General features: G+C 54.1%; 2 protein-coding genes across 2 annotated transcripts; both read left to right on the top strand.

The window, feature by feature from the left end:
• Positions 1–4,386: 4,386 nt before the first annotated feature.
• BU26DRAFT_525025 (uncharacterized protein) lies at positions 4,387–6,119 on the top strand. Its single transcript, XM_033830410.1, has one exon. The coding sequence runs from the start codon at positions 4,426–4,428 to the stop codon at positions 5,887–5,889; it is 1,464 nt and encodes a 487-aa protein (XP_033676502.1). The 5' UTR covers positions 4,387–4,425; the 3' UTR covers positions 5,890–6,119.
• A 1,290-nt stretch (positions 6,120–7,409) lies between these two features.
• BU26DRAFT_571649 (uncharacterized protein) lies at positions 7,410–9,300 on the top strand (the record flags this gene model as incomplete). The annotated part of the gene is made up of 3 exons (XM_033834164.1): positions 7,410–7,688; positions 7,756–8,924; positions 9,132–9,300. The coding sequence occupies 3 exons, from the start codon at positions 7,410–7,412 to the stop codon at positions 9,298–9,300; spliced, it is 1,617 nt and encodes a 538-aa protein (XP_033676501.1).
• Positions 9,301–13,463: the final 4,163 nt, after the last annotated feature.

Raw genomic sequence — 13,463 nt, 5'->3', positions numbered from 1 at the left:
CCAGCTCTTATAGTGGACTGTTTTCCAGAAATTACTTGCCACGAAAAAGACGCCAGGCCAGTGTCGGCGTTTCCACGGAGTGGCGCAATAGCGGCCAACGTTTCTTAGTAATTACGGCTCTAAGAGCGATGGGAGACAACATCCACTCCATGTAATGATAAAGGACTATCCTTGAACATAGATCCTGCCATCCCAGTTCAAATCTCGAGTGATAATCCAGAGGATTGTGGGAAACGGAAACATCCTACAGTCTAGCTCCTCTGCCATGCAGGACCTTATGTACGCCCTTATGGCCCAAAGGAGCCTGCTGGAGCAGTAATGCCAAACTTCGTAACAGAGCCCGGATTTCCGTTGTGCTATTAGGTGAGGAATAGCGTAACACACGGAAGATTACATGTCTGTGATCGAGAACGGAGCTCCTTTCTGGGAATTTCGAGATATAGTTAGCGCTTGTGCCAGTGCAATAAAGAAAAGGGAATTAGGAGCTACATCCTAACCCTCTATAATGGAAAGTCTCGGTATTACTCACTGTCTCCTCCAACGTCTGAACTAAAGATCTCTTTTACGTGCTGCCTCGAGACTTTCTTCGTTCTCCAAGACGCCATGCAAAATCTTAACTAGAGCCTGGCTTGGGACGGAGCTATACGCTCTCGTCGTCGTTTACGTGCTCTCTTCCTTCTCTTCGTCGGAGCCCGCCATTCCCAGGGTCCGCATTTCCTTGTGCCGCCTCTCTAACTCAGTTTCTGACGAAGACGCAATGGATTGACTATAGGCACGCGGCTGTGTAGTAGAGAGTCTCCGTACCGCCCCTTCTCGTCTCGTCGTGCGTCCTCTTGCCCCGCACTGCGACGTAATGGACTATCCCCCAAGGGGAGGAAATACACGACCAAGGGCCGCGATTCCAATTCGTATATAATAGACTTGAAGTATTAGACTAAAGATTCTGCAGAGTTTCTCCTTCGAATTGCCGATGAACGGGGCGAAGAAGATAAAAGGTGGCATAGCCAGGATCTTTCAGTGCATGGATACTAACCAAAACACATACCACGAACTTCTCACATAAACCTACGTCGATAGCCCAGATAAGGTAAGGTGGCTACATTATCTAATTATGAAGACTAAGGAAATATAGCCTGCGTAGACAGAATGATAACGATTTCGTTAGCATTAGATAAACAGACAGGGGGATTCCAGAATCACCAAGACGATAGGCGTTCTCGAAATGCAGACGTGAATTGGGGCAGGAATGCCTAACTACGGAGCTTCCGGAAGGATTCCTCTTACTCCATCAGCTCTGTAAGGCGGACTTCACAGGGAACGACCCCATCCCGCAAGCTCGTCATCGCTCTGGACCTCCATCACCACGCAATGCGCCTGATACGGCAGGTTAGCCTCGTTATCATCGACAAGGTTCTCAATATCGATGATCTGCAGCCCCTTGATTCTCCGCTCCATGGTCCATGGTCAATAAACATGCAGTATGACTTGCTCAAGCTGTCGTTGGATTCCCGAAAGCGTGTATAAAGAAAATATATAAAGAGGACGACAACGAAAACGACGACGCTAACTTATATTAGAGCTAGCTAGAGCCCTCTCTTCCGAGATGTGGTTAGCAGCGAAGACGTTAATGAAGCTAAGCTGAGACATGAGATTTCCCTTACCATGCACAAACCTAGTGATTGATAGGAAAGATCAAAAAATCTGCGTGGATACATCGGTGTATTCGTATGTGTAGGCTGGCACCGAAGAGCCTAGCAAGATTATCTACCTAGGGACCAGCAGCTTCTGTTCTAGCGGCTCGACCATGGATCACTAAGGGGACCCTTGGGCAGACGATGCCCATTTACAGGCAAGCCTGAAACCCTTCAACAAGTGGGGGAGGTACCAGTTATGCCAATCACGACCTCTCGCTTGCCCATCCTTCCGCCCGCAGTCATTAGGATAGAAGCAGCCAGAAACAACTTGAGAGAGAATGCCATTGCCACCCACTCGGGCGCCGAAGCCTGCGCTTCATCCCCCAAGAGCCTACAGGCTGCCCCTAATTGCGCAACTAAGACACGTTCACATGCATGTATGCTATGGGAGTGGTAAAGGGCACTGTGTCCGTTGTTCCTGTCCGTGACTAGATACAGCACTCAGGTTCGCTTGCTCTCGCTAACTCCTACCAAGCCCTAAATCTCTAGCACTATAATCTCATGATACTTACAGGATTTTAAGCACTGAATGCATCTGTGGACATCAACACTCAGAGTGGAGAGGAGGAAACGATATAGAGCGTTATCCACCACCAAAGCCGTTATGGAATACGGCAAAAGATACGAATCCACCTCTAAGATAGCACCAACTGCGGGGCGCAAAGCATGAAAACCCCAATCATTGCGACATGAATACAAACCATGAAGGCGCTCTTAAGGTTCTGCCCAGACGCAGGGTATCTTGCATACTCTGCACCAGTACACTATGTAGACTGTAAGGACGGCCATATCTATATTCTCTCCACCAAGCTCTTCTTCCCACGATGCGAGCAAAACCCCTACTTGACGTGAAATTTGGAAGACCAAACGCGCTCCATGATAGTGTACAGAACTAGGGCAGCTAGGTATTGCAGTGCGTCGGATGCAAAACGGACCCTGCCAAGAGGGTGAAGTTCACGTTAAACCAACACGCTTGTCCTCAACTCACTCTCCCTTCAGGAGTACATGCGGTACCCCTATGGGCTTCAGGGCGGCGCGGCTAGCGGCGCCGAATCCCGCTCGCCTTATGGTCCCAAGTTCTCTACGCATCCGCAGAATTGGCACGTGGCGTCGAACTGTCCTAACACTGCTACCGAGCATCAGCAAGGCCCTTGAAACGCGTGGTTTGAAACGGATACAATAGATCTCTATGCAATTAGGCTTGGATAGCCTGAGCCTAGTGTTCCTCCAGCTTGACTTAGGCTTCAACCATACAAGGGCCCCATAGAGTTGATTCTAGAGAAGCTTTTCTCTCTCGAACGCGACGCGTCCTTGGAAGCTAGCAGCGAAAGCCAGAAGACCATCACACAAGCAGCTGCCTGCTACGACGCATGCGACGACGACTATGACCGCATTGTGCACGTCATGCCGCACCGCATCGCGGATGCAGAGGGCGTCGATTTCCCAAGCCTACCAAAGGGCCGGGGGTTGATGCTGCCGGCGCTGCGGAAGCGTGAGGGTGTTACGACATGAGAGTGGGTGCTGGTGCCGAAACAGTGGCTCTCAGAGAAGCCGAAGGCTGTGATGGCATCTGCACATGCACCTGCGCCTGCGCCTGCGCCTGTACCTGTACCACAGGGCCAGAAGAATTCTCCACCACAGGATACGTCTGGAGATGAAGATGGCACTGGAAAAATCACTCCACAGCAGCTGGAGCTGCTGCCGGAGGCGCTACGCATTGCGAAGCTCGTTACTCTTGGTCTTTGCGGTGAGGTAGTGCTCCTACAGGAGCTGCGGCGTATTGCTCTTGAACTTCGTGGTGAGCCTGGAACTGAGGAGAAGAAATCCCTAATGGAGGCTGATGGAGAAAACAAGCCCACAACCACCGCCCAGGCCCAAGCCTGGCGCCCGCTACCGATGTCAGCTAGTCCGCATCCACCACACCCGCATTCGCTTGCGCATCCGCGCTCCTCTGACTTTTTATCCTCCAAGTAATGTTTATACAAAGGATATACAGACGATGTTGGGCTGAGATCATCTGCTGCTGCGCAATGATAATGAGGATAGTGTGCCGCACTTGGAGAATGCGCTTGCGTAGGATGCGCGAATACCTACGCTGAAGCGGCGGCTGCTGGAAGTTTAGATCGTAGATGCTTCTTTTTCGACGAAGGATAATGAAGCCCCTTCTGAACGTTTACCATTCTCTAGTCTACCAGCTTTCTAGACGGACTCGAGACTTCAAATCTCCTTGTCGTTTGTCCTGGATGGTTTGATAGTGCCAGTAATGTAGTATATTTGATGCGGGTAAATCCTTCGAACATTTGTTTAATTGCCAATAGTAGGGAAATTTTGTCAAAGACATTGTTGAATGAGCTTCCAGAGTCTTTCATGGGTGAAATTTGTATTGCCTTCTAATACGTAATATACGCCCTTTTTGGCCTCCAGCCGGTTACATAATCGCCTCGACAGGGCACCAGGTTGGAAGGATGCTTGACCCATCATCCGAAAATTTTCAACCTGTCAACCAGCATGAAGACGACTCGTAACCGCATTAATTTTACTGGGAAAAGAGAAGCTTCCCAGGTTGTTCGTGAGATTGTGGGGAGGTTGGTTGGGGACGGAGGACGGAGAGTGCCGGCGCTAGCCGACTTGCGCTTAGCGCGGCCCCTCCAGCCGTTGCATCATCGCGAACCGAACGACACCACCTCCATCGCACCCTCGCATCCACCTCCCCTCTCCATCTCGGCCACACATGTGTCCATCTCCATCAGATGCACCTCAACCGCCGCCGCCGCCCGCATTCGCCCCTCGTCCGGCCCCAAAGCGATCGCGCACCGAGGACGACGCTGTCTCAAGCACAAAGCGGCTGCAGTCTGACAGCGGGCGGTCCTACGCCAGCCAGAGCGGACGGTCCTTTAGCAGCCAGACACGCGAACACCTGAAGCGGTTGTACCACAAGCAGTGCTGGTTCTGTCAGGCGCCCGGCAAGCTGGCATGCTGCCACGTCGTGCCCAGACAAGACCAGGCCAACTTTAGGTCGCTCCGCCGCCTTGGTCTCGTCAACCTGCAAGCCGCTAGCGATACCGAGAATGCGCTCTACCTATGTGGTAGCTGCCATCCCCAATACGACGACCAGTTCTGCCCGCAGCTCGTCATTGTCCCTAAACACCTCGATTACTTCTTCACCGCCGAGCTGCTGTGGCAAGCCGACTTCCCGAAGACCGGGCAGGCCCGCGTACCTCCCACCCCCGCCACATACCTCTCCCACTGCGAAGAGCAACACAGCGAGCCTGGCATGCTCCAGGCCATCGGGGGACTATACAAGGCCTACATGGATGTCAACTTCCTCCCGCCAAGCAGCAATCCGCTGCATGCGTGCGAGCGCCAATGGCACGGCGATCCCATGGCTATTGTCTATCGTGCTATCCAGGCCGCTTATCGAATCGTGCAGCCTACGCATTTTCCCGCCGACGTCCGCACCTCTATCCTGCAGCTGCATGCTCTCTACGAGAAGGGAAATGCGCTCCTAAGGCAGGATGCTCAACTCGAGCGCCATACCTCCAGCTCCGCTGGTGCGGCCCAAGGCTTCGGGCACTCCGATGCGGAAAACTATCCAAGACCTCCCGCCCCAAACTCTTCGACGCCGGGCTCTCACGCACCCCAATCAGGCGGGCAACCTCCCCCACCATTCGGCTGTCCACCGGCACACTCGTTCGCTCGCGAAGCCTCACACTCACACTCGCACCTCGTCTCACCACCGCCCACCGCCTCTCCGGGCGCCAGCCGCAAGCGAAAGCGCGATGACACCGCCGATGTGAATCCCGTGGCTGAGCGGCCCGCGAAACGCCAATCCCTCCCTACACTCTCTGCCGCAGTGTTGAAGGAACACCAGCTGGCGCAGTGTGAGACAACCGGCATGCTCCAGTCCTTTCTCGAGGTCAACGCGCGTCGCAACGACAACAACGACCCTACAAACCCCGCCTTTCCGTCTGGGGATGCTGATCCCAAGGTGGATGATGGATCAGAACCATGCCCAGCTGACGGCGCCGACGGCAAGAGTAGCCTTCTTACAAACAGCTCCTCTGCGCGTTCCAATTCCTCCACCTTTGCCAAGGAATGTATATGGCGATGGAGTGGGCCAGGAGGAACAAGTGCGAGCAACATCGAGCGCTGGAAAGGGCTGCTGTTGCGTGCGGATGCGTCTTCGCAGTCTTGACATTGGGTGGCTGTAGTAATTATGCAATAACTTTATGACATGACCTTGTCTATTTGGCCTACACCTTGCCTTCCTCCCCAAGCTGCTCTAAACTCTCTGGAATAGCTGCAGAGAAGCTCGAATATCTGTAGACGTTCTCATGCATGTCCTTGGAGTACCTAATCTATCTTTTAGCAATGTCCTTGCGGCGGTTTTCGGCATTAATTTCGAGCGTAGAGAGATGCTAGCACGAACATCAAAACTTTAGACGGAAATTATTTTGCCCAATTAACGAGCTCGCATTCGCTCCAGCTACTGCAGCGAAGGCTTGCTTCCCAGAGCCAACCACGCCCTGCGTAGGCACTGCTCAACTTTGTATGCCCGTCGCATGCCATTCTGAGTAACTGCCGCGCGATTTTAGGTGGATGCGTTGGTAGGTGGTGCAGCCGCGCAGACGGTAATTTCGCGGCAAAAGCCAGGGCGAACGCTCGCTGCATCGCCCAACCACTACGCCATGCCCACGCGGAAAAAGAAGAGGCCTCCTAGGGGCTCACCAGCACCACTATTAAATTCTCTGCGTAGCTAGCAACAACGACGACGGTGCTCTGGCTGCTAGCTTGGCCCGTGCTAGATGGCGGGGATGCGATAGAATGCTAGAGTGCAGCTCCTGCCATGCGTCGCCATTTTGGGGCTTCTTGGCACCTCAAAATAGTCGTATGAGGAAAGCGCACGCCGCGGTGTCTCCGGGTAAGGATGTGGCATTTATAGGAAGCGTTCGCTCTCGTTGAGGTGCTTGAAATTGCTTGGAAAGATTTGCTGGAAGCCTGCGACGTCGCAGTGTTGGTAGGTTAGGCGGTGCCATGCGATGCCGTTTTAGGGCTACGAGTGACTCCAAAATGGCTAGCGGCCCCAAAATGGCATCGTGGGAAATGCGCACCTGGGCATGGCCATTCTCTCTGGATTCGAGCGCAGGTTTCAGCCCGCACATTGCCATTTTGTCTGAGCTAGGCGAGCGCATTTTCGCGGTTTCGCACGACTCAGATCTCGCTGTGGTGGAGTTCTTGCCATACATTACCATTTTGGGGTGCCCAGCGATCCCAAAATGGCAGCGTGGGGAAAGCGCGGGGCATCACGATTCTCCTACACGATCACTCCCTATCCACATTTCTGCCATACATTCACAATCACGAACGCTCGGCTGTTCCTGCTGGACGTTGCCATTTTGGGGCTATCTGCCACCCCATAATGGTACTTTGGAAAGGGCGCACCAGGGGATACCACCATCACTCCCCTCCGTGCTCTACGCGCTCACTGCACGACTTTGCTATCGCTGTCGCATACATTTCTGAGCGACTGCAGCGCAATTTTGGGTAAAAATAATGTGTTGGCAGCTCTCTGCACCGTTCGATGCGGGTGGGAAGCGCTGGGGCACTTTAGCGAGCTGCAGTGGCTGAGGCAATGGGGCGGTGTCATTAGTCAGCGCAATCCCGCGTCCCATCTCCAACCACCAGCCGCATCATCAATCAACCTCACCCATCGAGATGCAACAACCCCCACTCCCGCCTCCGCCTCTGCCTGCTGCGAACCCTAAGCCGCGCCTCCGCCCGCATCCGCAGCCGTCGAGTGCCGCATGGCGCCCTTCCAAACGCCATCGCAGCTCGCAATCGCACTCACGACCGTCGTCCGACTCTTCCAGGAACAGTCGCGCCTTCAGCTCGGCTACGAAGCAGGCCCTGCAGGAGCTCTACGGCGCGCTGTGCTGGCACTGCGACAGCGGCAAGCCCGACGTGGCCCACATCTTCGCCGTCGACGATGACACGGTAAGCCGCGCGACGCAAGGCCTGCGCCAGGCGACGCAGACCTGCCCGCCTGCTAACAAGTGCCTAGTTCGACGACTACAAAGAGCTCGGCCTGCTGAACCTCGAGTCGCACCACAGTCGCGACAACGGCATCCTCCTGTGCGGCACCTGCCATCGCCATTACGACCTCACATGGAAACCCGTCCTCCTCATCGTTCCCACCCACCTCGATTTCTTCCGCGAAGCCGAAATACGCTGGCAGACACTATATCGCGAGAGCGCCGGTCCCCGCATCGTCCCGACGGCAGAGGCATACCACGGGTACTCGTTCCCGCCGCAGCAAGCTGGGCACGACGGTCCTGAGTACGGCGGTCTGTTTTCGACATATGCAGACTCCGACTTCATTGGCCCAGCCACATACCACGGTGATGGATACTTTGCACCCAGGCAGTGGCATGGAGATCCCATGGCTATCATCTACCGGGCAATACGGGCTGCCGAGAGGCTGATCCGGCCTCGGGGCTTGCCGTTGGCTGTGAGAAGGCGCATCCTGGAGCTTCGCGACTTGTATGAGCAGGGGAACAGGCTGCTGGACGAGCCGCTGCAGGCTGGGCATGCGAACTATCCACAACAGGGCCCGGCGGACGGCGCAGACGCATTCAGTCCCGATTCCGCAGGCCTACATCCACCAGACACTGGCTCTGGCGACTTTCCTCCCCCAAGAGCTCCTCCCCCATTCCCGAGCCATGATGGTAATAATCACGGCCAGAAACGCTCATCGCAGCCTCCGCCTGCAGCAGACCACCAGTCGGCGGTCCATGACATGCTGCCTGGGCCACTCTCTCCTCCGAATAGCGTCCTGTCGCCGTCCCCACGCAACGGGAAGCGCACACGCAGCGAGCAGGAACACAAAGAGTCCGAGGAGGCGTCTCCAAAACGGCTGCGAACAACGGTGGACGAGAAGAGCACCGGCAAGCTCACCAACATCCTTCCAGGCATCCAGGACAGATTCGACTCGTCTCCAGATGCCGCATCCATGTCTAGGCGCGCCGACGTCTCCGGCTCAGATGCTAGCGGTTCTGCTGCTTTCACCGTGCCAGATGACAAGGGGATCCAGCGTTGGCAGTGGGGCCCTCAGTGGAGGACTGAGGAGATCGTGGCCCATCGAATGAAGATTTTGTATTGGTGGATGACACCAGAAGGCGCGTTGGGCGGAATTGGAGAGACTCGAGAAGGGAACGTGGTCCGATCGTCTCCGTAGTGGATTGTCCAAGCGCCGAACCAAGGTGGAATGTTGACTCAGGATGATGATGACCAGGTGGTCGACTCCACACAGTCCTTCTTTGAGGATGCCGTGCTGGTGGGAAGGAACCTCAGCGCAGAGAGACGAAGGAGTTGAGAGCGGAGGGACAAGCGAGGCAAGTATGCCACTGTCTTCATCGAGCCATAGCTGACATATACCAGCAGCAAAGGGAACCAGCCTCTGCCGAGCCAATTCTCCGTCTTCGTCCGTCCTACGAGCATCCGCATCCGCATCCTCGCCGCCTCCCCCCACAGCGTGTATGGGGACCTTCTCTCCATCGGCAATGTACGCATGGCTACCCCAGCCCTATACTCCTACTGCCGGAGGTAGGTCGTCGGTGGAGATGGGCTGCTCGTAGTGGACAGGACTAAGTAACAGGAGTCACGAAGGTGAAGAAGAGGTCGAACAAGGAGCTACCTCCTGTTCCCGCGCAGGTTCATGGTCACTGCCCCAGTAGCCTGCCCAAAGCCTAATGAACTAGTCCGCGACACTCATTAAGCTCATAAACGCGTCCGCTTCCGTCGCCGTAGTCAGAGATTGTTACCGCCCTCAACTTTAAGACCTGCGAACTCATTCTGGTAACGAGCATGGCAAACATCTTTCCCACTGTGCCCGCAATTAAGGTTATGAATGTGGTCATGGGTTACAAGGTGGGGAACCACCCGGGCTGCTCAGGAGCAGCCTCTTGATATTGCGTCGGTGGTGGGTGGTTAGAGTGGTTATCTGACCCGCAGTCAATCAATATACAAGAGCAAGCTGGCCATAACTCTCACGTAGGAAGGAATCGAATGTATCGCAGCAACAATGCAGACTTTTCCCTATGTAGTAGGGGTGTGTGTTGGTTGCCGCCTCTCTCACGGAGAAAGACGGCATACTTATAGCCCATGCATCGCCAAGAAACTCAGTAGCCATGTTACCATGGCGCAATATTCCTCCTCGGTGGTGTGGAAGGGCTCGTCTCCAATAGGAGCGGGTCCGTGACCACCAACATGGCTCAGATGTCCAAGGGCATGTTAGCCTACCTATCTCGGCTCATTAGGTTCAAGGAAGCCAAGGCACCGTCTATTAATTTTGCGTCAAGCCCACATTGGATGACGAGCGGCTGAAGGTGAAGTAGAGTACTCACATCAGCCCGCACTTGCTCATGAACGCACCTATTTGGTTGGCCGAATGGCTGGCCTTGTGGCAGTGAGCATCGGCAAGGAGACGACGAGCGGCCTGGGGGACGTACAGGCATAAGGCCGCGTGTGGTTTAGGCATGCGACTGCGGCAAGGGGTATACCCTCAGTCGACTGCTTCACCATGGAGATTGCCAGCTCGGCTCCAGTTGGCAACCTGACCCTCAGAGTGGTTAGGGCGAGATACGGCATCAGAGCCTCCTGCTCATCTCCATGGCTAGGTTCCTGACCTCCAGCGGAAACTGAGACGGCATCAACAACTAAAGAAGCCATCGTTTCCAGCTTCCGCGTGCAGAAGGTGCTCTGAAACGGAATGGCGCAGGGACTTCACATTATACCGCTGATGCTGCACTGTGCGGGCTCTGGGGTTATGAGGCACGCCTAGAGCTCTCATCTAGTCTTCTCTAGTGGTCGTGTTGCGGCACTTATAGGCTGTTGACTTGTCGATGATTAGAGAACCATAATTTTATAGAATTTCATACCTCTCGTACGCGGCAGGAACATCCTATTAAGCGTTTACTAGACTTCACATCGAGGGCGATGAGCTGCCTATTCACGGGGACAGTACGCATTCGTAGAGATGGTATCGCGCTCAGTTGTGTGCCAATCGTTGCACCTTCGTGAATCCTCCTTCTCCCGCTTCCGCTCATCCCCCCCTTGTCCAAACGCACCAACCTCAACCGCGCCGCAGCTGGCCTGCCCAGACATACTATCACCAAACTCACCTCGACGTTAAACAGCTATCTCTGCAAGTGTTCCAGGGCCCATCGGCAGGCATCCGCAAGTTCCAGCCCCACGCTGAGTTGCCCTGCTCAACGATATCGTGCGGCTCGCGCGGCATATTCTGTCCATCACTGCGAAAGTCCCTTCCAGTCCTGGGTTAGACGCCATGCTACAGCACTGCTAGCACTTCGAGAAGCCGAACATGGAAAAGTGCCACATACTTTCCAAGATAGCGGTACCTTTGTGTGGGCCGCGAAGTTCTCTCTCCTAACAACGTCACACAACTGCTTCGCCGCCCGAGTAGATAGCCCCTCGTAATATGCTAGCCTTGTTACTTAGCAGCCACAGCAAGCTCGCCGGTAATACCGCTGTAGCTAGGAGAGCGGTATCGAACACCTACACTATACGAACTAGCAACTGGCAGATATAGACAAATATAAAGCAAGGCGAAGGCAAGATTAATGGATTAGGCCAAGGATTCGGCGACGCATGCTCCACACTTAGGGAGCTGCATGAGCTCCAGGTAATCCTTAAGCGGACCAAGTGGTTTACAACTATGGCAGACAGTGGCCTATATTCGCACATTAGGTTGAGGGGAGGAAGGAGAAGGAGAAGGGAGTGGAAACATAAGTAGAGCAAAGATTGGAGTTCATGGCAGAGTTGCCAGTACCAGGGATAGAAAAGACGCAGCTTCAGCCAACCTGAACCGAACCTCAAATGTCGCATCCCCACCTGGGTAAACGCGGCTCACCGCCACCTGTATTGAATTACTTCTTTGTATCGCACGTAACTACAAGGAACAGAATAGGTAGAAGCAGATCCAGCCTCCATCCGCGGAAGCGAGGCACCTTGGACTACCCAGAAGACAGCGCGCCGCCACTCCGCAAACCGAAGGCCTAGCTGCGGACTCAGGTATGCCACACGCGCATCTCATTGAATGCCGAAGATGCGTGGACACCGCGTTTTCTGAGCATGGCCCCTTTCCCAGGGCATGGTTACACATTAATTAAGCAAGGAAACGCTCACCACGAAACGATCCTATCGCACAGCTCAAGCGCGGCGACTACATGAGTACTACTCAAAGCAAATTACACAACTAAGCTTCTTGATGCCACCTCGTAAGGAGGCATTACGCAGCGAGCCCCCAGAAGTCCACATAACTACCCCAACAACGAGTAAGGCCCAAAAACCGTAGGCGAACAACGAAACTAAGCACAGCGCTTCTCCTGAGCCGGCTCTGCGCGCGAACGACCTCGTATTACGTTATTTGTAGCGGCGCGGGACAGGGATACCACTGACAAACGCTGCGCCCATGCGCGCAAAAGCATACATCCCACATAAGTCAGCCTGGAAGCTATGTACCCTAGCGGAAATCCCCTTTCTCCAATCGCAGGTGATGAGCGCGGATTGAACAATCACCGTCCAAGACCAGCTTTTTCTTCTTTCATTACGTTAATCAGAAAGGAACACCATTCCTAGCAGGATATGAAGATTATAGAACAGCCGGAATTCAAACAGGACCTCTGGCCCCTCAATGGCTCCTTCCCAAGCGCCACCTGCTTGCTCAAGCTCCAGCATCCACCTCCTTCGTCCATCTGACCTTGAATCATTTCACATACTCATGTACCGCATTTCTACCGGCGTCCAATAAGAAAGGGTTGCAGAGAAACCCAAGAGCTCTATAAGGCTTCCTGTGGTCAGCTTTAGGCCAGGCCCTACGCTGCGTGATGATGCAAGGCCCATAGTAAGACTAAATTACGAAAACAGCAGTTGATCCGCGGTCCCACAATGCGACACATTTGCCATTAGCGCGTTGGAAGGGCAAAGGAACGCTCTATTTATCAGGCTATCCTAGTTCTCCATGCACGCGTTAGTAACACAGGCGTTGCTTAAGCACCAGAGCAACAACGCAAATTATCCAACATTATAGCCAGGGATGGGAGGGGCTTCTTCTGATCGCGCGGTTTGGTAATCCCAATAAGATTGTAGTCTATCCTTTGGGGTAGTGGGGAGGTAGGACGACGGCGGGATGAGTAGTTGGCCAAGGTAGGTTTTGATAGGCATTTGCGGCAGTTTCGATGCGGCCCCGTGGGAGCGGCTGAGGGCTTCGAGGTTAGACTTTGTAGCGGGCGGGAGCTACATAGTCTACAGCTTCTTGCACTTACTCAATTTAAGGCGTCCACTAGAAGAAGTTCATGCTTCATCCACGCCTTAATTCGGAATTAAGGAACAGCGCACTTGAAGATGCGCCGCCGGTGGGCGTGACCGCATTTCATCCAGGGAATAATCGAAAGACGGGTAGTTATCCCGTACAGCATTCTAGCGCCAGGTTGTGAAGTCCATAGTTACGACCATGCGAGAAGCGAAGTCAAATGGGCTAGAACTGAGACTTCTACCTAGTACAGGCTGAGCATTCGTTTACCATGCTGCAGCACTCCTGGCGATGCTGAAGTAGGATATGCTCGCATCAAGCTCGTGTGTCATGGAGCATTATAAGAAGACGGGAATAATCTGGAAACACAGGTAATGTCCAAGAAGTTAATCTTAGGATAAGAATGAGGGTGGCAGGATCAGAGCTGTATATTTCCCTAC

The sequence above is a fragment of the Trematosphaeria pertusa genome, assembly GCF_010094035.1.
Source record: "Trematosphaeria pertusa strain CBS 122368 unplaced genomic scaffold BU26scaffold_23, whole genome shotgun sequence".
Taxonomy (NCBI): domain Eukaryota; kingdom Fungi; phylum Ascomycota; class Dothideomycetes; order Pleosporales; family Trematosphaeriaceae; genus Trematosphaeria; species Trematosphaeria pertusa.
The sequence above is the reverse complement of the archived record's forward strand: the minus strand, read 5'-3'. Positions and strand labels throughout refer to the sequence as shown.

Bases quoted from the DNA above. Each gene is read 5' to 3' on its own strand.
- BU26DRAFT_525025 (XM_033830410.1), top strand. From the start codon at position 4,426: ATGTGTCCATCTCCATCAGATGCACCTCAACCGCCGCCGCCGCCCGCA.